The 27,746-nt window shown below is 36.6% G+C and overlaps 1 protein-coding gene across 2 annotated transcripts; it reads left to right on the forward strand.

Annotated features, from left to right (window-relative positions):
• Nucleotides 1-9,327: 9,327 nt before the first annotated feature.
• On the forward strand, nt 9,328-27,485 carry MS3_00009913 (uncharacterized protein). Of its 2 annotated transcripts, XM_051218319.1 has the most exons (9): nt 9,328-11,272; nt 12,615-12,761; nt 12,797-12,931; nt 12,976-13,073; nt 13,112-13,395; nt 15,402-15,505; nt 17,335-17,454; nt 19,709-20,173; nt 26,001-27,485. In XM_051218319.1, exons 2-9 carry the CDS (start codon nt 12,637-12,639, stop codon nt 26,965-26,967), a joined length of 2,298 nt encoding a protein of 765 aa, XP_051074172.1. In that variant the 5' UTR covers nt 9,328-11,272; nt 12,615-12,636; the 3' UTR covers nt 26,968-27,485. The 2 variants fall into 2 exon arrangements, with proteins under 2 accessions (XP_051074172.1, XP_051074171.1); XM_051218320.1 differs by lacking the exons at nt 15,402-15,505; nt 17,335-17,454; nt 19,709-20,173; nt 26,001-27,485 and adding an exon at nt 13,432-14,539 and having other exon boundaries at nt 9,328-9,359; nt 11,196-11,272.
• The last annotated feature ends 261 nt before the right edge of the window (nt 27,486-27,746 follow it).

Raw genomic sequence — 27,746 nt, forward strand, 5'->3', positions numbered from 1 at the left:
ATCAATGGTAGTCTAAAATAAGATGGTAGTATAGCAACTCACGCTCAATAGAGTTGGTTCACATTTAATTCGGTTAAGCCATTTTGTTAACTTATTAACGAACTGAGTCATCCGTACAACAACAACTTATCTATGTGATTGTATCTTTATTATTATTGCGAATGTATGAACATGTATGCTTGAGCATTGCTTACTCCCTACGCATTTATTCACGCTGCTAGCCTTACTACTAACCGCCTAACTGATTCGACGATTCATTCATTTCACTATGTATATATATGTCCATGTTATTCATGTTCATTGCTCTCTCTCGCTTACTCGTACTCATATTCGCTGACTCGCTCGTTTGCTTGCCTTTCGGCACAACTCTTTCATGCTTGTTTAACGCACCTGTAATGTTGGATATCTGTGTGTGTGGTCTCATAATAAACGTAGTCAACACTTCGTTTTCGCCTTCTGATTAATATATCGTTGGGGCGTTATCTAGTGACGGTTATCAAGACGAACTGTATATGAAGTTTAAGAATTATATTGAATACTGACCACCACAGTAGCTAATCCACCGTTATGTACATGAATGTGGCCCTGCAAGCATGCGGAAATGAAACCACTCATAAATTAATGAAGTTGTTGAGTAGCTCATTAAAAATGTCGTTAAACTGGTTGTATAGTTTTCAAAGAAGAATAAAATACGTACTACACGAATTAAATGGCTAATATAATCAGTTATGGCAGATATGTATAGATAGATTTACTATCTTAAATAAATTTGTCTATGCTTTGGAAGTAGGCGCATAATGAAGTTGCTGATATGAAATATACGTATAATATACTTCAAACAAATGATCTGGGTAGTATATGAAATTTAAAGATAAGTACTTTTACGGATGTGGAGTAAAGCGTTGGCACAATAGGTTTACAAATTAGGGTTCACTTACTCTGTTACATTTGAACATATACTTTATTCTTCATGTTATCTAAGTGTTTTGGTCACTCATGCTTGCTACTCCTCATGTGACATTGATTGCTGACCAGGAATATCTAGCCAACTCTGTCCTGGGCATTCCTTTCAAGCGAAGTTCATCCTCCTGGTATCTGTCTCCGATTCCCGGCACTATATTTTTGTCGGTTTTCCCCTTTTTTGTTTCATGGTGATTCCACGTCAGAGCTTGCTTTGTGATCCGATTGGATGATTTTTTGTAAAGTGTGTCCTATCTGCCTCCAAATTCCCTTCGGAAATTATACCTACAGCTTACATGTCATGTGGTGAACTTCACTCGTGTAAATCATGTGCATTTCTTTATGTTAAATAACTCAAGTGTAGTAAAACTGGATACATCAAGTCTATTTGTAAAAATACTGTTCGTTTCACCATTAGTGATAACAAACTTTCTAGTTCGTATTTTATTAAGTCAAGTGTTCCCAATAATCATTTATGTTTACCCACGATTTCTAAAAGTATTCTCCATATTCGAAAGAGATTATATAACTCTCTCGGTTCATTCCATGATTTTACAAGAGCTTCAAATCTTTAAGCTCTAACGTTGTAGTTCGACCCAGTGAAGTCCTAATATTGGGGATTACTGGATACAAGCTTCCTATACGAGAATATTAATAACTGTTAATCAAAGATGATAGTTCTTCATATATCCCTTGTAAGCTTTTGATTACTAAAACAGGACCGTTAATATGCGGTTTGAAAATGCTTAAAGTGGAGTTGTCATTATAAGCTTTTAAAAGAGATTATGATGCACTATGCAAAAGTGTAATAGTTGTGCGTGCCAAGTGCAGTACGGGAATGAGAATTCGGCCTATAGAATTTCAAGCACAGAATGATCTGGGTTTTTTCAAGAGACGCATAATTCATTACGGTCTTTGAGAAGCAGCAAATAAAGCATTGGATGATTTGTGCGCAAAAGAATTATTGAATTGATTCAGTCTTCAAAGTGGGATACTCCTATCGTTACGCCCTTCAAGTCTGATGATAAGACTCTTGGTGAACCTAAATCTGACTCCGTTTGGATCGTATGAATGATTGTTATTGAAATGTACATGTCGCCAATCCTCGTATATCATCATCGACTTAACTCGCGTTAGCGAATAACGGAATTAAATAAGTCAAATACGATAATGGATTTCTGAATACGTACAATCGTTGGTCGGAAAGTGAAGCAAAACAAAATGATGCGCAATGAAGAAGGTGAGTGAACCAACCCAACCAGGCATAAATCGATATTTATAGTCTGGAATGCTAACACATACGTTGAATAAAAACAGTCAAGGTTGACAAGCGAATAAGTGACAAGGTCAAGATTTGTTTTAAAAGATTAGATAAATTTGTTTGTTCAAAGGCTAGAGTAACCTATGTGGGCTCGACATAGGGCTTGCCACTAGGGAACCCCTGGAATGTGTGGTGATCACAGATCAACACCAAACCCCCGTGTATCGAAGGAAACACGAACGATGGTGGAAGTCGTATATACACTTGATCGGCTTCACAATCCTTAGGTAAACTCTATTGCTGACTTAAAAAGATGTTCGTGTTCAAATTCCCTCGGCTCAATCATTATCTGTTTTGGCAACAGTTAACACTCCTTATGGCCTATCCAAATACGACTACTTTCCGGTTGGTTCATCAGCAATATTTTAAGAAATGACGAAAAAAGCAATTAGTGATCCAAAAGTGTTGACATTTGTTAAATAATGGTGTTGATAAAGAACACATTTAGGCTGAAAATTGAACAATATATTCAATATTGGACAAAAGCGATAAGTCACACAAGAATGATCGCGCCTGTAAGGCTGAGCAATATCATCCTATTGAGTGAATGTTCCTGCGCTTACCTTTGTTGACATTTCTTTTGTGTTACATGTTGAATATAAATCTTTGCAGTAATTATATGCTCTTCTTCAAAGACCGCGTGGTTAAGAACTAATGCTACTACAAATCCAAATAAGTTCTCAATTTTTTGTATATAGTTTGAGTTCCCAGGATACCTAGTTGACGGTAAAGATTTTATACCAGATACCGGCGACAAGCCCCACTGACAAACCAAATATTAGCTGTGTTTCGGGTTGTTAATATACTTCATAAATAAATTTAGAAAGACATTCTTTGTTGTTACCGATCATGGAGCTTAAAAGTTCATTTATCATCCTGTAAACCTCCTAGAACGTCCCACAGCCGTATGGTTCAACGATGGTGTATTAATTTGAGTGACTATAAATATGCGATTCAGCACAGAAGTGCCAAACATATTCAACATTTTGACTGCATATTTTGACAGTCATTACGAGATGGACCTGTTAATACTTCAGGCTGTTTGTTAGTGCAATCTTTACCGGTGAGACGTCCAGATCTCATTAAATAAACTCGTAGATACTTTAGCATATACTCAGTACCATACAAGGGGGTTGGAATGCTAATCTAAAACGTAGATTCCGTATCTATTTATCAAAGCTGAATGAGTTATCCACTACTCTTGATGATAATTTGTGTTTAAATGATCGTGTTGTTATTCCTCTGTTATTACGTAAATCTGTCCTTGAAGATCTTCATAGTGGACATTTAGGTGTTCAGAAAATGATTCCCTTGGCAAGGCTCAAATTTTGGTGGCCGGATACAGCTGCAGGTATGTGTCGTACAGAAAACAGTTGTGGAGAATACCATATGTTGAATAGTCAGCATTCGAAGTAGACTCCATGGCCACTATCGTCTAAGGCCTGGCAGAGAATTCATGAGGACTGTTTTGGTCTATTTCTTGACAAACATTATGCACCCGTAGTCATTGATTCTTTCTCTAAGTGGCTTGAAGACTCACGATAGACTACAGAAATCTGGATTCCCATTTAAGCTGTGGAGGTAGTGGCATTTATGCTGATTGATTATGCGCTTATTGAGAATTCCAAATAAACACGTTCGTTTGTACTTATCTAGTTCTACTTTTTGTAAATTACACTGTTCCGGGAATTCTTAGTGAGCAAGCCAATTAAAAAACTACAAGTTCGTGGTGTTTGAATGAACTAATTATTCCTTTGTACTTGTTGAGTGCTTGATTTCGAATTCTAATTACAGTACATTCGTTCGTGCTTATCTAGTAATTCCTAATCCAATTACGTTATTTCTGGGATTCTTAGTTCATAATGTAATTCAAATACTTCTAGTTATCACATTGGCGTCGCGATGGAGCCTGTGATGGAATTGTTGGATATACATTCGGATTTCGATGCTTTTGAGGATTACTTTGAAAGCTTCGAAATCCGGGCTATGACCAAGGAAGATGATGATGTTAATATTGTAGCTCATTTCCTCACATTCATCAGAAAAGAAGCATATAGCATATTAAAAACTCTGGCTTTACTGGAAAAGCCCATGTCGCTTTCTTATATGACTCTCAAGGAACTACTGCTAGACTATGTTAAGTATACAAATTTCGAATGCGGTAAAGGGAGCTTTCGTAAAATGATTCACAAGGATATAAAAAATTCCACTACATTACGTCATCCCAATCTAGTACATGATGAAGGTTATGCAGGTAATTCATTGAGGAGTTGCGATGCACTTCACGAGGATGGGCACAAGTTTTGTCAATGTTTGTCCTGTGGCAGGTTCCACTCTTTTAATTTATGTAAATTTCGTAATTCTACGTGCTTTAAACGTGGTGATATTGGACATATTCAGTCAGTCTGTAATACTAATGTTCATCTTATTGCAACTAACATTAAGTTTTGCAATTCTGATTCTATTAAGTTGAGTATTTATAATGATGATTTATCTTTATCAACGATTGCAATAGGCAGTGTAGAGTCACATAGTAGTTCAGAGTTAAATAAAACTCAGAATTCTTGCGAGACAACAATTTCTTATCAATCAACTTATCAGATTTCTCATGTTATTGTACAAGATATGGTTTTTCCTAGCGCTTCACTTATTTTTGACGAAATTCCTTGCGAAGCTGAGGAAAATATGTTGAATGAACCTAGTCATGATCGAAAACCTGATGTAGTTTTGATAGATGCTGATTTTTCTAGTGATACTTTACTCTGCAATGACATTCTTAATAAATTCGAGGAAACTATTTCAGAAGAGTCAGTGAGTTTCATCACTACGAGTACAAGGACGTCCATATATCTATTTGAACGGTTATCTCGATCTTCTACACAATAATATGTTATATGTGTTTGTATGATTATCATTCTGTATGTTAAGATGTGAAACGGCCTCACGATTTCTGAAGAATCTGCACTTTCACCATAAGGTATCGTTATTATTATGCATGAAGACTCTGAAGCTCACAAAACAGGGCTTAACTGGTAATAGTTTATAGCACGGTTCTATATTACATGGTTAGGTTGTTAACATCACGAATAACCCCATTCACTTGTCTAGGCTTGGGAACGGCGATAGCATTAGAAGTGCTTTAAAAAGAAATTATCGTTTCGGCTAAAGTGATTTAAGTACTTGATGAAACTGAAATGGCGACTGATGATAATTAAGTGTCGTTGCATAATTACTGTCCAAAGTCTGTTTTCGAGCGGAGTTTAACTTCAGAATAAGTAATAATGACAATAATTTATTTTCAAATAACAATATGTAATACTAGGCTTTTCAGTTTACAGGCAAGAAGCACTATGAAATAAATTGGAACGAATGCAGGTTTTTCTTAGAACAGGCACATCCAATTTACAGTGTAAGACTCCTTATCATAATAGATTCTAATCTGATCATTCATATACAAAGCACACCGAGGTTAAATCTCAATCGCTTGTGAAATAACTTGTGAAGATATGAGTTCAAATTAACTGATTGCATGTGATTTTAAATTTCATTTCATTTCAGAAACTTCGAATTATTTGTGTTACTACTGAAGATGGAGACATTGCAGTAGCATTATTCTATGTAAATTTCAACATTTTACTGAGCCATGAACATTTACTCAGTCACTTGAGCTGTTTTCAGCTTGCCTTTACTACAGTTGGTTGAAATTGGTAGTGTTCGCAGTCATGAGAGCGTTACCGTTGTAGTGACTCACATTTACCACGAGAACACGACTGGTTTAATAAAAACAATTATTATTATAACCAGCTGTACCAGTGTTTGTTTTAACGTGCTTTTGTTTGACTGTGCTAATGACAGCTATTTTGTGCTTCCATTCTTATATTTACACTTTGATTGTAACTTCGCGCGAATTCGGTTACCTTCTGTAACCAAGGTTGTATCCTGGCACGATCTCGGTATCCTTTCGATGCCACGAGATCGCCAGCAAATAAACATCGACTTGGTCCATTAACTGTCTTCTGATATTTGGCTTCTCGGAGATTTTACGGGTTTCTTTGGTTACGTTCAACCCTCGCCTTCTGATTTGTCTGGCACGTGTTTCTTGGTAGCGGTGTTCACAGTTAATCTCAACTCGATGCCACGCTAAACCGTTGTAAGAAACTGCAAGTACGGATATGCAGGTCGCTGGTAAATCCAAAGACTCTTGTTGAGAAGTCGACTTGATGTGTAGGATATTGGTGAAGGAATCGGAATATCGTTTACTTCTTCATTTCTCTCCATCGTAGTCTAGCGTAACTCAGAAGGGACAGCAGGAGAGATTGAGGGCCAAATGCAGGCCTTATACATGACAGGAACAAGAGTTACCAATGTGGGATCAATCACCGGAGTCCATTTCTAAAACTTATTCTGTGGATGGCTGAAAGCTTGAAAATACAGACTAAGATAGCCAGTAGCCTCCCATCACGATGGCTGAATGCCAATTTTCAAAATATCGTAGATATTAGACTGTAACATGTATTTGGTTATGTTGTTGAGTCAACAATATCGATCCACTTATTTCGGAATCACAACATTTCATGATCATGTATCATGGTGACCAAGGTATCTTGATCCTTTAGTCACGACAGAGAAAATATAAATCCTACCAGTAGGATTTTAATCCATAAATAATGAGAAATCGGTGGTATCTATAAAAAAACTGTCGCCTAGAGCCAAAATCAGAATTTCCGATACTAATCTTGAAACAGTCATATTACCAGTATTTACGAACTGAGTAACTACTACTACCGCCACGACTAACGTACAGGTATTCATAAACCCAAGATACTCTTGATCCATTGGTCAGAAGCCACTAACACCAACATTGTTTTTCAGGGAATAAATTAGAAGTATTCGAACTGCTTTGTTAACTAAATCTCTCAGAATGGTTCGATTTGCAGCAGATAGAATTAGATAAGCACAATTGAACATATTGTATTCAGAATTCGTAAACGCGCGGTCAAGTACAAAGGAATCATCAGTCAGTGGAAATACTGAAACAAACCAGCTGCGGAAATTAGGGAAAAAAGGCGGTGTGAATAAGACATACTTTGTAGAAATCAGTAAACTACATCTCAAGGCAAGCCTGAACCAGTAATTATCGAGCAAAGGGTTGATTTGAGATACTTTATCAGTGGACTGTGCATGAAAAGAGGTAACAGAATGAGTTAGGCATGAAACACGTCCAAGAAGTAACGAAGTTTGTCTGTTGATCGAATTGTAGAGGCAGTGAAATGTAACTGAGTGCCAGATAAATTATCCGGAAGTTGGATCACTGAATATCAAACAGTCCACCGACCTTCGTCATGGTCAATCGCAACCAGCCCACATCAGGTAACTATACATCATTGACTGGTTCATATGGTGGTGGTCGCAATTTACGTCTTGCATCTACATCTATCAATTATATTTCTGTAATAACGTCGTTTGTGTTGCATAGTCGTCAAAGTAGCTACAGTACCTGAATACGAAAAAAGAGCAACTCATCTTAGGTACTAACTGATGAGATTTCGACATTAGCTTGTTGGTCACACTTTCCCATCCACATTGGATAAGCCCCTAATCATTCGACACAGACCAAATACGTTGGTGATCTACTGAATCATCGATAAATGTTGGTCAGTGTTCACCTCGACGCAGTTTGATCAATGCTTTAGCATACACAAACGTGATGGAGAAACTCTAGAAGAGCTGGAAACTTTCACATGACTGGGAAGCATCATCTGTGAACGTGGTGGATCTGATGCAGATGTAAAGGCGAGGATTGACAGAGCAGCAACAGCATTCCTACAGTTGGAGAACATATAGAACGCAAAACAGCTGTCAGCCAACATGAAAGTCAGAATCTTCAATGCAAACGTCAAGACAGTTCTACTGTATGGAGCTAAAGTGTGGAGAATTACCATAACCATCATCAAGAGAGTATTATTATTCCTAAATATTTGTCTACACAAGATACTCCATGTTCGTGGCCGACTACCATTAGCGACAACTTACTGTGGGAGAGGACAAATGAACTTCCATCTGAAGAAGAAATTAAGAAAAGACATCAGAACTGGATAGGACACACACTGAGGAAATCACCGAACTGCACCACGAAGTAAGCGCTAACTTGTAGTCCTGAAGAGAAATGGAAAAGAGAAGGATCAAAGAGCACACTGCGTCGAGAGTTAGAAGCAGACATGAGAAGGATGAATAGCGACTGGAAAGTACTGGAAGGGATTGCCTAGGACAGTATTGGACGGAGAATGCTGGTGGTTGGCCTCCATGAGGGGTAACGGGCGTAAGTAAGACAGTTTCGCATCCAGTTAACAGTCACTCAATGTAGTAGCACGTTAGATTATGCCCCATCGCATCCCTAGAAATCACATTTCATTAAATAGTTGATCATATCTTCATAAATATGTAAGTGAGAATTGTGAAGCAGACCATAAATTTATCAATAATTCGGCCGTTTTTAGTGTTCATTCTGTGAGGTGACCTCTGAGAAATTGCATATGGAAGACCATATGTACAGGTACTTTCTTGCTTGTTCTCATCTGGAATGTTAGCTCTACTCAAGTGTCCACATGTTACTAGATATTCTTTACTTATTTGATTATCCTCACCGTTTACCCGCGATACTTACACTTCTCTCTATTTGTGTTGTTTTGGTTTTTGATTGATTCGTTTACGTGTCTAAAGAATTGTCTACTCCTAGCTATTCTGGATTATATTCTTCTATTATTCGTTATACTGCAAGATCCAACTCCTTGCTTGGTAATGTGAGAGCGGCTGGATTCAGAAACATTACTATCCTGAAACTAGGCAATTGCTGGGACCACAAGACTCTCAAATACACAAAGAACTACCAAACTAGAGCTAGTTAGATTGAGTCGCTGGACCACGGGTTTTTGGAAATAATCAAAGACCTGAAGCTGTATAACAAAAACTAGAGCAATGAAGTCAGTAGATTTATTCGATGGTATTGAAAATTGATACCCTGGTGACTTTGATTTTCGTCCTTGACAGTCTTTTCAAAATCCCATCCATTGTTGCCAAGGTAGTTTCTCACTAATGCAGTTATACTTCTCGATTCATCACATCAGTTAGTGTCATTATAGGTCTTTATAAATCTTCAGCGTTTAGGTCTGCAAACTGACGCTTATCAGGTTAATCTTTTCGACATTTACTCTACTACGGTCTGTTAAGACACGGCATTCAAACAATAGCATTACCATATGGTAAACACATGTTTACAACAGTAGGGGTCCATCTAGAAACACGAGAAAACTAATTATGCGTATGTTATAGAAATAAACCCTGGAATCACAAGGAAAGAGTGGTGTAAGAGGACCCATAATTGTTGTCGACATTTAGGACCGTGAGGCTAATTCCGCGCGTTTAGTCTTGTGATGAAAAGCTTAATAAATCTCCCCTAAAGTAAATCGCTTTTGTCAGTTTGAGCTTCAGGATTGTTTTGTAACTTCCAAACAACAATGGCATGAGAATTCGGATTGGTGAAATTATAATTTGTAGACAGATCGACCAGCTACAAAATCGTTTTACTGAATTACCTTTTGCGATGTGAGATGCTAATATCAGATCACTTCAGCCAGAAAAGTAAGGGGCGTGCTCGTTCTGTCGACTCGTTGTGATGTTCGTGAAGTTCGGGCGAAACTAATTGTTGGACGACCTTTGAGCGACGTTAAAGTCACCTCGAGAGTGTCCACCTCATAACTAGGACCAAATAAGGGTTACAAAACAGTATGAGGAACTAAAATTATGGTTTACATTTGATTTATGTTCACATCACGAACTGACATCAACTATAATGCCGAAACTCTACTTAGCCAAATGGATGAGTGAATTTCGCGTCAAAATCCGAGACCTGTTATTTTGTACCTGATTAGTTCGTCCATAAATTATAGTCTCGTCAAAGTTTGCAATTTTTTCCAGTGACGTGTTTCTGAAATCCTGTAGATCACCAAGGTTGAATGCAGCTTCAAGGTTACAAAAGATAGCTATAATTTAGCGTTGGAAGTTATATCTACATTCAACAGTCCAAAGAAAGGTACATACCTGATCTATGCGTCCACTTTTGGGTCTAAAATGGTGAGACGACCTTTGAGCGACGCCAAACTGACCCTGAGAATGTTCATTTACTAATTAGGAATTAATCACGATTATAAACCAATCTGAACTGACATAAGCTAAAATGCCAAAGCGCTATTTAGTCAAACAGATGAGTGAATTCTGAGCCAAAATCCAAAAACCGTCTTGTTATATCTGATTGACCCGTCCACAAATTATAATCTCGCTGTTTTTGACTCCATAATAAACTGATACTTCTGTAATCATTATAATGATTTTTGTGTTTTCGTATAAACTGATGCGAATGGTGGTCGCAATCAGGCTGCTAGAGTTACCTCGGGCTCCCAGACTAGCCAGTATCGTAGTCAGTCTTATCGTTAAACCTATACAACCGTCCTTGAAGAACGTTGAAAATATCTGATCAGGAACAGCTTTAGGTTAGCCATATCTTTTACTGTTTTAATGAAATTTGAAGTTCAGATGTCGGCTGAAATCAGGCTGCTACTGAGTAGTGGGTAACTTAAGTGTAGCCTAGATCTACTTGGACTACTCATTATATTAATTTACTCATTGTTCTGGCTACGTCGTTTGGGGATTTCTAAAGACACCCTCTTTAACGTTTGACACCTTGATTTCAATTTATCTATTCATTGTTACACTTTAGTTGTACACAAATGGTAAAACATGCGATTTAATAAGTGAAGTCGCTACTTAGGATTTATCAGTGGTTAAATTCGTATGATTATCATGTCTGCTTTTTTCTAATGGACACCGGATTGTTTTACGGCCTGTACAATAATTGTAGAATTGTGAAAACCAATCGAACATTTTATTTTAAATATTAAGAACTTACCTACGGGAAACCTGATTACGGCAACCAAGGTAAGCGTGATTGTTGATATTAGTAAACGATTTTATTCAACCTTAGTTGACATGTATTATGTAACATGTTGTGGAATTCCTGGTTTGGATCTTTTTCGTTCTTAATTTCTGTGAATTAATTTTTCTGGGAACACTTTGTCCTTTATGAACTACAAGCATAGTGTAGTCTACATAAAGCGCATTGTACATACTACTGCTCGGCGAGACTTAAAATTTCGGGATGTGTTTACCATGTTTTCACAGTTCAGTGTTCTTATTGGAGGTAATGTTAATCTATCATTTTTATAGAAGGCCGATAACAGTCTAAAAACGATTTTATCTTAATATGCACTCAACTTCTTTTTGAACTAAAACATGTTAGCGGCTATAATTTATTAAAAATTTAAATTAAATACTCAGATTATTAGCTCCTTGTTTGGATAAATGTTACCCACTGTCTTCCTGCCTACTGATAAAACACAACTGGAATATTAGGTGGTTGGGGTAGCCTGCCTTGCCTCAGGTTTCCTGCTAGTTGGCATTAATTAACACGTTATACTTGCGACTAGCGCGAAACCTAAGTCAAGGGTTCCTTGTCACCTGAAATCGCAACATAGTGCACATGTTTTTGAGTCACAGACTAGTGATCACATATCTTGATCTATAGAGTTCAATCAGCAATAAAGAATAAAACAAACATGTCGTTGTTCACTACTCAGTGGTCAAGCACTTGGAATATCATAGCACTATTTTTCTTCAGTCTTATTGTTTGAATCCAGTTGATCTTACTATCCTACTACTAACTAAACAAGTGGCTATTCAGTTCACTCCGTTACTCAATTGAAATCGATAAGGGAAAGGAAATGAAATAGAAGTTCAGAAAAAAACTAATGTTTGTCCAAACTATATAACTACTCGAAATAAAAAATCGGTACAAATTTTGGTAGGTCAGTTATTCAGTCATGTGAATGCTTCACACCTTAGCACTTAAGTGTATCAAAACGTGTCATGTTTACTTCGACTATAAATCCCGGGTAGTATCATTAGTTGTCAAAGTGAGTGTGACTAATGATTCGGATAAATTCAGAAACCAAAGTCGTTTATGATTAAGGTGGATGTCATATTGTGTTTGTATAACTAAATTGTATAGGCGATAGTAGCTGTTGTAAAGTTTCTTTTCAAATTCGTATTTTCAGTGAAGTTATGGTCAGTACCTGTGGGTTAGCTAGAAAGGTTACGTTGTGATTACTTCAGGTTTTTATCTGGAATCTAAAATAAGTAGTCACCATCAGTAACGTTGATTCATTCAACACATTTATTTTTGCACCGTATTCCCCTTGTTCATCCGTACTATTCTTTTTAGAGAGGACTTATGAAACTTAGGAATGAACAGAGTCGTGATGCTACTTGATATGGACTGTTTCTATGTTCAAGTTGAACAACGGGAATTTCCTGAAACTAAAGGGAAGCCGTGTGTTGTTTCACAGTATAGTGAGTGGAAAGGTGGAGGGTTGGTTCATTATTTTGATGATTTTTCATCTTTAGAGCTTTAGCCATAAGTTACGAAGCCAGGGCTCTAGGTATCAAGCGTGGGATGTTTAGTGATGAAATTCGAGTTCAGCATCCAGAAGTGATTATTTTCAAAGTTCCTGAAAAACGAGGTAAAGCAGAACTTACAAGGTCAGTAACTTAAATTCCATTTTGAGGTTGATTGTTTTCTGCAGATATCGGGATGCGAGTTCTGAAGTGATTCAGTGTATATCCGAATTTACTAGCGATATTGAGAGGGCTAGTATTGATGAGGCCTACGTTGACTTAACTGGTAAGCTGGTATTTTGATACTTATAAGCCTTCTAATAGGTATCGTAGATTCAGTTTTGGTCCAGGATGACAATTTGTCATCACTGCAGCCCAATCCAGAGTCTTACGTGTTAGTTAGCAGCGATATTGCTGAGGAGTCAAAGTTAGAACTTACCAAAACCAACTGTGTTTCGCTCAACGGTGTTGATTGGATCCAGTTGCTAGACTCTAACTTTGCAGAAGGAAGGCGATTAGCTGTAGCTTCTGAATTGGTATACCGCATTAGACAGGCTGTATTTACAAAAACAGGATTTAGATGTTCCGCTGGGATTGGTCCAAATAAAGTAAGCTGTTTCTGTGCTCTACCTCGTTTATTGTAGATAGTAAACAATTTGAAATTCATAGTATTTACTGAGCTGTGTTTTCGTTCCCATCTTTGAGTTTTTTGTTGTTCGAAATAATATGATGTATGTTAGGATTAAATCAAAGCAGTGCTCCTTCAACGTAACTTATTGTAAACTACTGTATTTGCTTTTGCCAGTCATTAGGCTGTCAGTTCAAACTCTGCTATATCTACTTTGCTTTCGGTGGTGTTTGCACAATTAGGGCAAATCGCCGTTTATAAATCCACCTTGTACTTGGCTACTCAGTAGCGCTGTGGCATATGCTACTCATACATGTGGCAACAATAGGAGGCGGAATGTCTGCCAGCGTAAAATTGAGTTAAGGAGAAGAAGAAGAAGGAAAACAAAGAGTAATTGGAGTAACGACAGAACTGGAAGATGTGCAAATAATGTATTTAATGTATGATTTTCTTATTTTATTTATTTATCGTGTAATTTCGCATAAAACGATCAATTGGTTTTCCTTACTGTATCTGAGTTTTCGTTTATCACAGCACTACCTTGACCGTTCATTCCTAGTTATAATTATAATTTAAAGCAGCTAGAAGCAGTCAGTAGTGACTCCTTGACACTAGCTGGTACTTTAGAAAGACGTGCTTATAACCTTTAGAGACCCTCAGCTAACCTACTGACCTTAGGTGTTTACTGTAATTAACCGTTTGTTAACGACCTACTTCGTGCTTATCTATTCCCTATTGTTGATCGAATTCTACTGATCAATTTGCAGTGCGGCTAAAATTCCGATTTTTAATTATCGAACTCCGTTGTTGTCTTTTAATCTGGTTGTTTGGCAAAGCGGTCGTTATTGCGATCTCATTGCTTAGAAATATGTTTCTCTTCTGTCAAATACGAAAATGTTACTTCCGGACTGGTATGCGTCAACATCTAAACTAGTGATCGGGAGTGGACTAGTTAGATATGCCAACAGCTCCACTTATCTTGAAGATCTCATCTGCTCTGGTGGGTCGGTGTTTGACGAAATTTCGGCACGGACTCAGAAACTACGATTGCCGTTAGCCAGCTTGCATCACTTTTAGCATAAGCGAGATGACCGTCTGCCAACCCAAAAGACATATGTACTGTGCAGCTGTCCTCTGCTATATTTTTTGGCTGAGAGATGATCTTTTAAAGTAGGAGACACGATAGGTTTAAGGTTTTTGACCATAGGTATGTTCACAGAATTTCTCTCGTTTCTTGGAATGATCGATTGGGCAACGTTGTGGTTAAGAATAGGATGGGGTATGGCAACTTGGATCGATGCATATATGTGCCTGGTCCTACTTTGTAGCTGATTGACTGACTGGTTAGGAATAGGGTACTTAGTAAAGGTGGCAAATCTGTTGATGAGGTAGTGAATCTTCATCGACCTGAGATGCTGTTATTTAGTACTCAGTATAATAACTTGGCAATGTGACAGATGTTTTAATCGATTTAATGAAATTGATCACTTTAATGGCAGTATTCCCGTTCCATATTTGAAGAGATAAAATGAAATCTTTGGGTTGTTTCTAAACCACCTGAACAATATGTTTCCCCATTACTAAATTTAGAATTCACAGTTCCAATGTAAAATTTTGTCATTGTGTATTTAACAAATATAATATTTTCATTGAGAATATGAAAGTAAACAAATTTAGTAGTATTCATGCAGTAAGTGTCTATACTTTTCATTATTGGACTTGCGAAAATTCATCAGCGACAATCATGTTTGAAGTTATTAATGTAGAATTTAACTAAGTATTGTACTGCTTTCAGGTTTTCGATTTAGATTATTGGTAGTCAGTTCATGATTTTAATGAAACATTGTATTAGTTTGATTTGTATACCCATACCGAAAGAGAGAGAGAGTAAATATAACTCCTCTCAACCTCAGTTCTATCTATTCGTTAACTGTCAGACTTAGATTCCTTTATTACTATTGCTTTCTTTTTTCACGTTTTGTAAAGTCGATCGCTAAATTGGCATGCAGTCTAAATAAACCAAATAAACAAACAATTATTCCGCATGAATCAATTCCCATTTTATTGGAAAATACTCATATAAGTAAAATGTAAGTGATATGTGTTTACTGATTATTTTGAGTAAATTATTTATTACTATATTATCTAATGAAATAAAACACAATAAATAATTAGTTAATATTATTGAATTCAGTTGTCAAGTACAAGTTCCTTTTATCAGTTATAAGTCGTTATACTGTTAATGTGATGACCATTGATACTGATTGAATGATGAAACCAAAATAGATGGAGCGTTGTTTGTATTTCGAGACAAGATTGTTAGATTGATATTAGCAGTAACGTTTTCAGTGTTAAATAAAATTATGTTATATCCAGCACTTTTAGTCATTTTTCTGTTCACTTAGCGGGTGAATGCTGCATATGGAAGTGTAATTTTGAAGCTTTTAAAGATATCCGCAACTATGAACTACTAGTATGGCATGTTATATCTAAGAACCAATCAACATCGAGGTGCACAGAACAAGCTTTGAAACACATATGGAGAAATTCAAACACTTCACTTCTATTTGAAGTTTGTGCTGATGATGTCGTTCAAAAGAACAATGAAAGCTCCACGACCAAACCATCCAGCTCAGAGAACAAAACTCCACCAAAGTAAATCCTACTACCGCAACAGGAAAACTGCGAATCGGACAATATGAAAAACAACACGGAGATGATGGTCGATAAGCATTTATTTGACACCAAAAATAAATCGAATAAGATCGGAAAATTCGAATTTTCATATGATTATGCAGTATTTAACATCAATTAACTAGTAACTTAATGTGAACGTAAATCCACGATATTATACAACCAGGAGATATGACTAATGTTCTAAATTGTGTACATGACGTGTCACAGACATTTGAACAATCGATTTTATGTTACTCTCACTTCAGTCATTTAAATCCTTGCTCACTATATCATATCTTAACTCAATATACTTAATGAAAAACTCAGATATAGTGGAAATTAGGGCTTCTAATGAAATCTTTGAAAATTACTCTTAAATAACGAACGATGAATCACTAAATGAACGGGGACATGGTCGAATGCGGTGAATACAACGCTTATTTTACAGTGAAAGGGTCGTGGTTAACATCATCCATTGGTTAAACACAGTGTTTAAATTGCTGAACTGTTACTTCATTTTCTTGATATTCTAGTTTATAAGTATTTTCATAAATATAATGATTCAATCTTAAAGCTGTTAGTGTATAATTATCATTTTTTTGGATAACTATCAGCTTATATGAAATCGGGATCATACATAACCAACAGTTTATTTTGTCTATGATGTATATAAAAGTAGAGCTGAAGTGTCTTCATGGACTATTTGTTGACATGAATTTTTTATCAGTTAATATAGAAATGCTAGGTGATTGTTTTTATTAGTTTGTTCAAGATTTCCCTATAACAGTACTTTCTGGCTGGAATAGTCAAAGTATATCGATTGAAATTTTATTTCCGTGAAATTTTATTTCCTCATATTACTACTGATATCTTAGTGTTCATCAAATCCTACATGAGTATCTCATATTAATATTCTCATTTGATATATGTATCTAACTGAACAAAATAGTGTAACAGCGTTTTAGGCGAAATGCGTAGTTTTAAACATTCATGATTTCTCATGAATTAATTCTTAGCAAATTACCATTAAAATATTAGTAAGTTAAGATATGTTAGGTGAACAAAGCACTTGTTCAGTATTGTATTTTGTTTCAGGCTCTTGTAGTTGATATCTATTTTCAGTCAAAAACTGTTTTCAAGTTAATTTACTCTGATATTATATAATTTAATCACTTATGTGATACTGAAGTGATTTTAAAAAAATTATTAGTTGATTAGTATCATATTTGATTTTTTTCTGAAGACGTAATTTAGGTGGTAAACTTGGAAGTGCTGTTGTTAAACAATTGAAGATTGAAACACTTGGTCAGCTAAGTTCAATTCCATTGTCTGTACTCACAAAAGAATTTGGTGAAAAAACATCGTAAGTTTTGTTAGACTACTTCATTAAATGTTTGCATATTTTTTTCGACTAAATTTCAGAATTATGTTTATTTATTAAAAATTTTTTTTTTTTTAGATTTATCAACTCACTGTCTTAAATCAAAAGGTAGAGCTAACAGTTAGCCGTATGATCATTTATGAATGTGTTGAGTGTTTTAATAAAATAAAACGTAACTTAGCAGTACCATAAAATTGGAGTTAAAAGAATATATATTTGGATCATATTCTTACAACTTGTTCATGCTCTATCATTATCCTGATGACTAGTGAAAAATATAAAAACTGCAACTTTTTTCTTTATTGTACAGTATGTATATAAGCCATTAATGCAATCGATAGTTAGTTTATTTGCTTGAACGCAATGTGGTACAATTGTCACTCATAGCTGATGGTATCCGATCAACGGATATTAAGTATCTTGCATAGATAGTTGCTTATGACATTCTCATTGAAGTTTCTGACTTTGACGTTGACCGATAATTGTTTTGAGTTCCACATGTTCTTCAGTTATAAGAATTTTGCCCTTGCTTTGCAATCCTTGACTCCATGTCTGCATCAGATCCTCCTTGTTTATCGATGATGCTGACAAGAGACTTAGACGTTTTCACTTAATCCAGAGCTTCATCGTCAAGTGTCATTGAATTGGTGTTCTTTCTGTGTTGTATTTGAGGATATTGCTTTTTCCCTTGTGTATGTTGAGGCCTACTGATGCAGAGGCTGCTGCTGCTACAGTGGTTGTCTTGACCTGCATTTGTTGGTGTGTGTGTGTGTGTGGGATAGAAGAACTAAATCATCTATGAATTTCAAATTGTCTAATTGCATCCAACATGTCTATTGTATTCCATGCTTCCCCCTGAGACGTGAAGATCTTCATAATCCAGTCAACCACCAGAATAAAGGGGAAGGATGGAGAGTAGACAGCTTTGTCTGACTCCGGTCGTCACTTTGAATGTGTTTGTCAGCTGTCCTCCATCCACGACTTTGCAATGTAGTCCGTCGTATGAATTCCGGCTGATGTTGACTATTTTCTCAGGTACACCATAATATTGAGGAACGTTCCATAATATTCTCCTATGCACACTTTCAAATGCTTTCTCATATTCAAGGAAGTTGATATATAATGACGAGTTCCACTCAATTGATTGTTCATTGATGATGCGTAGTGTCGCTATGCACGACTGATTTTTACAGAATTCAACCTGTTGATCTGTGAGTTGGGTGTCTACTAAATCTTTCATCCTGTTTGGCAACACTTTTGAAAACTTTCCACGGCACTAATATTTGTGTAATGCCTCTATAGTTCTCACACTTGCTGCGATCTTTCTTTGATATATTGATGAGGTGTCCTTTCTAATCCATCGGAACTTGTTCTTCCTCCTAAATCTTTCTGAATAAATTATAGATAACTAAGTTTAAAAATTTCTAATCCTGAGTTATCCAGTACGTTACTAACACTTCATAGTCAACTAATTGGTGGGTCCTTTAAACAATTCTATAAGAAATAATTTACAAGCATATAACAAATTGTGTGGTAACATTGAAACGTTGTCTCAATGGTACTAACACGCTATGCTACGTAAATCATGGGAATTATTCTAGAATTAACTCTATTTCAATCAATAACATAGATGATAAAGGTAAAATAATGAGAATGGTAAGGAGACAAAATTAACCATAATAAAGTGGGTTAAAACGTCTGGTGTGAATATTAGTGTTTAGGAAAAATCATCACATTACAATATACTATTTCGTTTTCTTGCTTAGTTATTATATCGCACTTTAATAGATATTATTTGATGAGGTTGTAATTTTACTTTAGTAAACTCATTTGGATTGGTTGTTTGGATCTTCCCATCGGTGTTTAGAACCTCAATTCATCAGTCTCTAGATATCGATGGGACGATTCAAACAACCAGTAAATTGAACTTCACCCTACTGCACAACTAGTGGCTATCTGTATTCAGTAGCTAAGTGTATAACATGATCGTGTTTGAAACGGACTGTACTTGGTTCGAGTCCCGCAGTAAGCATCAACTCTGGGATACTAGTACATCTAGCCGATGAGTTCCAAATAGAACAAAACGTGTGTCCTGGTTTCCACTGCTAGCCTCCATGCATCTCTGCTTATAATACTTTATTGAACATTTAGAAGAAATAATTCTCGTATCATGGCACATAACTAAGCAATTCGTTGATTTTAGTTTCATTTATGATATTAATTTTTCATTTCGTAGAAAATGGCTTCATGACTTATCTCATGGGATTGATCATGAAGTAGTTACTACTCGATCACTTCCAAAGTCTGTTGGTTGTAGTAAAAATTTCCTTGGACGTGCAACACTTACATCAAGTGAACAAATTAAACGATGGTTATTGTGCTTAGCTGAAGAAATATTTGAAAGATTAGATGTTGATTATCATCAACATCAACGATATCCTACTCGATTAATTCTTTATGCACGTACAACCAATGATCCAGGATACATTGGTGGGATATCACGTACACTTCCGTCTAATCTTTTACAATTCATTGGTTATGGAAATCGAAGTATCATGAATAATGATGATGGAAATTGTAGTAATACTAGTGATTTAGATAACAAATTACTTAAGTATACAAGTCAAATTGAAAAACTTGCAAATACTGCTTTGGTCATTTTAAAGGAAGTCCTTTTTAAAGGGGAAGCTCCGGAAATATGGTGAGTTCTATTTTCACTTTAAAATTTGCGATGAATTAAAATTAGATTTTTAATGTAATTCATCATTATTACCATATTCTAATAACTTTACGTAACAGTTTTGGATGCACGTAAACAGATTTTTGTAGTCTGTTTGTTAGATAAGCACTTTAGAATCATCATTTGGGCAGAATCATCAACAATACGTTTTTGATGAATAAAGTACTGTATAACAATCGTGTGAAAGCTGTACGATTTCACTCCCATAATATCATGCTAATGACATAAAAAAAGAAATATTAGGATTACTAGTTAAGTTTACTTGATACCAGATGAAGGCAGCACAAGTTCATGAAATTATTGAGCATTATTTGTTTATTTATTTGAACACATAAATATTGGTACAAGAGGGTACCAAATATATATGTGCCACGCAAAACAATGAGAATGGGAAGAAAAAAAAGAAGGTAAGTAGCGTAGGAGAAAAAAAAGAACAATAACGACCAACTTAGTGTAAGGTAGTGTAATAATAATAATAATAATGAGGGAAACGGAAAGATAGAACCAGAAGAAATCTTTCAGTTAAGGAAGTTACAACCACTTTTTATGAAGGTAAAAAAAGGATACAGCAGGATTGCCACTGGCTTATATTCTGAGCCATGTCTGATAATGTCTCTAGCCACTGTGTAGCACCATCTCTCGGACCCCAACCAGGGAGTCATGAAGGACCAACAGAAGCCAGTCCTTTGCAGCTTTCTTCCGTACCACGACACCATGTCATATACTGACCACCTCTCAGCTTTTTCCAACCAGTCCCAGCGTCGGCAAATAATGCATGACGTGGAATTCTCTGGGACGACATTCGTAGAACATGTCCAAGCCACCGAAGTCGATGTTTCAAGATGGTGAAACCAATTGGATTATCATCTCTGTGCCCGAACACACGATGCCGAACCTCTGCATTATTGACATGGTGTTGCCACTGAATGTCAGCAATCCTTCGGAGACAGCGACGATCGAACACAGAGAGTCGTCTAACATCCTCAACTCGAAGAGACCAGGTTTCACAAGCATAGAGCAAAACTGCTCTTACCGACGCGTTGTAGATCCGACCTTTTACAGCCAGACTGACATCACGAAGGCACCAAAGGTGGCCCAGATTGGCATAAGCCGCTATGGCTTTCACTATACATGCATTGATTTCATCACTCACACCCCCACCAGCACTTATGCAGCTACTTAGATACACGAACTTCTCGACTATTTCTATCTGCTCGCCGTCCAGGGTGAGTACAGGATTAGGATCCTATCATTCTTGTAGAAGTACTTTGCACTTCAAAGGTGCAAAGCACATACCATACCTACGGACACTGATTGCCAACTGATTAATTGCGGATTGCATGGCTTGGGCATTATCGCACAGTAAGACAATATGATCCGCATACTCAAGGTCGAGATGTCTTTCTCCAGGCGACAGATCCACTCCGCCATTGCTTACATCCATCAGAGCTGTTTGCAGAATGTCATCGATGGTAAAGCTAAAGAGAAATGGTGAGATTGGGCAACCCTGTCTAACCCCACTTCTTGAATAGAACAATGGAGAAAGGTGGTTTTATGCTCTCACTTTATCCGAGGTGTTTGTATATAGGGCCTTCAGGATGTTAATAAACTTCTCAGGCACACCCTTCTTCAATAGACAATCCCAGAGAACAGTCCTGTCCAACGAATCGAAGGCAGCCCTGATGTCAAGAAACACTACGATTGTTGGCCTTTGATAAGTATGGCGGTGTTCTAACATTTGGCGGAGGGTGAAGATATGATCAATACATCCTCGACCAGAACGAAACCTAGCCTTCTCCTCGCGAGTCAATGTTTCTCGGGTTTTGAACAACCTACGAAGAATGACGGAAGCCAATTGTTTGGACGCAATCGGTAGTAAACTTATCCCCCGATAGTTGTTACAGGAACGACGTGAACCCCTTTTAAAGATAGGGACAACTCTCTACTCATTCCATGACGTTGGTACTCTCTCGAGCTCCCAGACCTTTGTAAACAACGTCGTCAGTCCCTTAGTCAGAAAGTCACCACCATCTTTAAAAAGAGTCGGAGGTAAGTCATCTGGGCCCGGTGATTTGTAGCGTTTCAAGAGTTGGAGTTCCTTGCAGACTTACGCCTCATTTGGTGGATCAGTTATCACCGGCCATGGAGGCCAGGACAGTTTGACCGATGTTGCCGGAGCAGCAGGAAAGTTGAACTGCCCTTCGAAAAATTCTCCCCATCGTCCAAGGCGTCGATGGATGTTAGTGATTGGCATTCCATCATCCGCGCAGATTGTTTCGCTCACACCAGACCTCTTGCTGCCAGTAGCTCGGATGAGTTGGAAGAGCTTCCGGTAATTATCAGATGCAGCTGCTGCTTCCAGCTCATTAGCACGCTTCGACCACCAGGCTTCTCGGTCCTTACGCAAGCTTTGCCCAATTTCCTTACGTAACAGCCTTCGTTTGTGGTCAAACTCACGGTCACCCGGAGTAGACCGACGGGCTTCAATGAGTTGTAAGGAACCTGCAGAAACCCAGTGCTTATAAGCGGGACGTTTCGCGAACCCACAACTGACTGTACCCGCCATTTTCATGGCGTCATGCAATTGCAACCAATGCTCATCTATACTTTTCAGTGGAATGGTAGCTAGTCTAGAAACTAGCTCCGTTCAATACTTACTAGCAACAGAATTTGCAACCAACTTGCTGACATCAATCCTTTGGTGGCGGTCACTTCGTTAGCTACTGTAAAGTTAGTTAAGATTGGCGCAGACCAGGGAATGATCAGAGTCCAGATAGTTACTCCATAAGGAGCGGCAGTCTTGTACACAACCACGCCAGCGGTAGCTGATCGCGATGTGACCAATCCGAGTCCAGGCTTGAGATGTAGAGGGAGGACGCCAGGTGGCACATCGGCGATGACTGTGCCGAAAGTTAGTGCTAGCCAGAAACAGGTTGTGGTCTGTGCACAGTTGCAGTAGACGGTTTCCGTTATCTGACCTGCGACCAGAAAGTCCCCATCGACCACCTAAACGACTCTTCTGTGCCTAGACGCTCGACCTGAGCATTCAAGTCTCCGGCTAGTACTACAATATCTGTCGAACGCACTTTCTGGAGAAGAACAGATAACTGGTGGTAAAATTCTTCCTTGATTGCATCCGGGCTGCAATCTGTCGGGCCATAGGCGGAGATGATGAAAAGATATCGTTTCTCACGGCGATTTCTTCTCACTTTGATGGAACTTTCTAATCTAACAACACGTAACCGACTGTTAATGGGGATCCAATCGATTAGTGTTGTCTCAGCTCTAGCGCTTAGTGCGACACCAACGCCAGCAAGACTAGACGAAGATGTCACAAAATCCCCGGATAAACACACGTAAAACAAGCTTTTCGAAGCGACAGATGGAGAGCGAATTTGTAGTACTTCACCAGAGTCTTGAATACGGGTTTCGGATAGACAACAAACGTCGATACTAAGACTTTCCAAAGACATAGCCATCTTTATCTGTTGTCCAACCTGCATAAGTGTGCGAACGCTGAAGGCAGCCAGTTTGGACGGTGTACCTGGTTTCAGAACAACTGCTTTAGTATTCGTAGTTGGTGGTAGCATGCAATTTTCAACCAGGCGGTGACTCGAGAACGTTTAGATACAACCGAGTTTCCACTATAGGCGAGCTGCTGTATAAGTCGAAAAATAAGAATACATAAAGTGGGAATAAAGAGGGTGAATAAATGACGTAGTAAATAATAATAATAATAATAATATTAATAATAATAATAATGTGAATTGTTTGACTGTAAATCGAAGCGAGAATAGAGTTTTCAGTAAATACCATCATTTTCATTATCACTATATTTGTGTGTGGTTAGCAGCAGCCTCAACAGCAGTAGGTCTCAATATAAACAAAGGGAAAAGCAAGATTCTCCGATACAACACAGCATGCACCAATCCAGTCACAATTGACGGAGAAGATTTGGAAGATGTAAAAACCTTTACATATTTCGGCAGCATCATTGATGAACATGGTGGGTCTGATGCAGATGCTTTTCATTCTCGTCCAACTACTAATATTTTATGTCACTACATAATTTCCCTTTTTTGTTTTTATCCATTATTTTTAAACTGTATATTCATTCTGTATACGTAGCATTCATTGTTAATTGATTAATTTTCATATTGTTGACTTCTTATCACTTTGATCATGTTCAGTGGTATAGGAGTAGGTTGGAAGAAAGTTAGGGGCGGCCAGACCAAAACATGGCACAAGTCCATGAAGTCACTGACAAGTAGACTGAGTCATATTGGTAGGTGTAGACTACCTGGTTGGGGACCGAGAGATGATAGCAACCGATGGTTAGAGACCCTGAATGACATGGCTCAAAATCGTTTGCAATGGCGCAGGTGCATCCACTCTTTGTGTTCTCCCAAATTCTAATCTTCTGAATTCTTCATTTCCCTTTCCTTTTTATCTTTCCAAATTTATTTCACTGGATTATACTCCTTGAATGACATCTTCAAACCCTAATTTTTCTGATTACACATTATAATTTTACTACATCTAGCACTACGGGATTTGAATCGACCACCGCATCTCTGTGCTAATATGGTGTGGCAACTCGAACTGATGTACGTACGTACGAGGGTCTACGTTGTTGCTGACTGACTGACTGATATTGAATTATGGTAAATTTGTGCCAGGCTGTGGTTTGATTCCTTATTAATTCATACATCCTAGTTTTCTTTACTATCAAACTGCTGTTTTCGTTAAGTTAATTTGCTATCTGCATTGGTTATTGTTTGTGAATGCTTCAATGAGATAGAAGCAATCATTGGAATAAAATACTTTTTATTAATTTTCCTTTGTTTCATGGAGGCTTTTTTATTAGTTTCTTAGTATAAGCTATTAACCTTCGTTCTGACATACATCTTATTTTAACAAGAATGACATAGATTCCTATTTACAGCTGGACTAATATGAACTATTCATACATTTGATTTCTTGGAAATAATATTCAATGTGGTACTGTATTTATTGACTACTTGGTACAATTAATTATTTTACAGTTATTGTTAATTTATTCAACTGTTACCCAAGTTTTTCAAATTATATATTACGAGCATGAATCATGTAGAATACCTTTGATCTCGTTCATGTCAAAGCAAATTGATAAACCTAATGTGTGATAGGTTAATGTATTTAGGTTATTATCATAGATTTCAAAACGTATTAATATTACTAACTTCTTTATATTTATCATAAGCATTCGTATTTAGTCATTATCCCCAGCTGCTAAACTAGGCAGGAAGTAAACGATTAAAATAAAACGAGGGACTTATTTTTGGTTGAAATATAGTCTTCTCAATGATCTTTGAATCATTTGAGTAACATACCATCTTAACAGTTACTTCGAAGTCCAATGATCAATAGTACCTGTGTGATTTAATGTCATAATGATACATCAGTATGAATAACTATGTTAACCAGTCTCCTTTATACCTGTTGAATAAGTTTGTGGTTATCGTAACCTATCTGCTCAGTATATGTCCTTGTATTTTGAAAGGGTAGGTATTGGGTTCGAGTTTCAGTGTGTAGAGCACTGGGATGTAGGTACACTAAGTTGATACGTCCCAGATAGAAGAGAACGCACGCATCCTGGATTTCACTGCCAATGATAATCTCATAATATTCACATCATAAGTCGATTATATGTACTGGGTAACTTCCTAGTATATTTTAACGAAATAGTTTATTGTAGTCATTAATTTTTACTAACACTGGTTATTAAGAAATTTATTTTTCTGTTTAGGGATCCTGGTATAAATTCTTTAGGTCTTTCAGCTGGAAAATTCTTATCTAATTCCTCTACTTCAAATGCTGATATTCGATCTTTATTACAAAAAAAGCAAATAGAATCTATAAAATATGATACTGTTGTTCAGCAAGAATCAATGGTATCTATTCCACCTGAAAAGTCTACATCACCATCTTTAGTTAAATTGTCTTCTGATAATGATGTTAAAAATGATACAGTCAACATTTCACCTGATAGAAAACGTAATTCTAATGATTCTACTGTAAATATTAACACAAATAATCTTTCATTTTTTAAACGTTTGAGAGTCGCTGAAATCTCAGCTCCATTTCATCCAACTCCATTGATTGACAATCTCAATATTAGTAATAATACTACTACTAATGATAATAATACAAGTGAGAATAAGAATTTTTTATTAGTAGAAAATCAAAGTGGAAAACTCATTTCCAATCCAATAACACCACCACCATCAACAACAACCAATGTACAATTGCATCAATCATTAGAACAGAATAAATCATCCACACTAGACGATTCACCTTATTTAGAAGTTGACTCAGAATCACGTCATTCAACATCAACAACTTCAGATTCGTCTAATTTTTTCAAATCATATTCAATTGGTGATTGGATTATTTGTGATAAGTGTAATTCACGTATATCTATATGGCAATTACCAGAACATGAAGATTTTCATATAGCTCAACGTATACAACATGAATGGTCAAATAAGGAAGTTAATATAAATACATCATTAACAAATACAATAATAACAAAATCTAATGATACTACTAATTCAAATCAAGTAAATAATTCATTAATAAATAAAATATCTTCCAATCAAAAATCAACTAAAATCAAATCTAATTTAAAACAATCAAAATCAATAACAAAACATCAGAAATCAATTAAATCTAATTCTGGAAGTTTAGATCAATATTTTCATAAAATCCCTTAAAATATATATGTATTAATGATATAAATATGTATTGTATGCTTTTTAAATGTTCAATGGATTTTCAATTAACAATACTGTTAATTCTATTAATTTTTTTGTTTGTTTTACTATTGTACTTTTCTGATATTTTCGTTTAAGAGAAATATTATGATTTAATGCTGTTTCCTTCCATGTTGTATTTTTTCTTAGAATAATAATTTTTTTCTTCAGTATTCTTTTTTTACTGATGAATGTTTCAAGTCTTTTCTAAATTAAAAAAAGATTGTACTATGTATTTATTGAAACAAAACTTATGCTTTTTAGATTCTTTTTTTCAATGGTTAAGATCATGAGTTAGTTGAAGGTAGACCATCATGGAATACCTGGAAGCACTGAACGGCCGTTTCGTCCTATTGTGGGATTCCTCAGCAGTGCGCATCCACGACCTCGCCCCCTGCGAGATTCGAACCCAGGACCTACTGGTTTGTTTTGATTCATTTAAGCACTTCGAATTATGTCGCTCATTTGTTTATAGGCGCTAAAAATACTTGATTCAATAAGTATTTTATTTAGATATGTGTTAATACAAATAGCCTAGTTAGAGGGAGATAGTGGGAATGTAAATTTATTTGTAGTATATATGATCAACTAACTTCAGCAAGACAATTATTTCAAATCAAGAAGCATAGGATAGCTGCTTAATTCTTACATGAAATTCCTTGAAAGTATCGCAATACGATTGGAACTAGTGAATTCTCATTGATGAATAGTAGTAATAAAGTGTCACACACTGAAAGGAA

Source organism: Schistosoma haematobium, chromosome 1 (genome assembly GCF_000699445.3).
Source record: "Schistosoma haematobium chromosome 1, whole genome shotgun sequence".
NCBI classification, from domain to species: Eukaryota; Metazoa; Platyhelminthes; class Trematoda; order Strigeidida; family Schistosomatidae; genus Schistosoma; species Schistosoma haematobium.

Coding starts and splice junctions, on each gene's coding strand:
- MS3_00009913 (XM_051218319.1), top strand. CDS start 12,637: ATGAACAGAGTCGTGATGCTACTTGATATGGACTGTTTCTATGTTCAA. Junction 12,762..12,796: donor AGTGAGTGGAAAGGTGGAGG/GTTGGTTCATTA, acceptor TTTCATCTTTAG/AGCTTTAGCCATAAGTTACG. Junction 12,932..12,975: donor GGTAAAGCAGAACTTACAAG/GTCAGTAACTTA, acceptor TGTTTTCTGCAG/ATATCGGGATGCGAGTTCTG.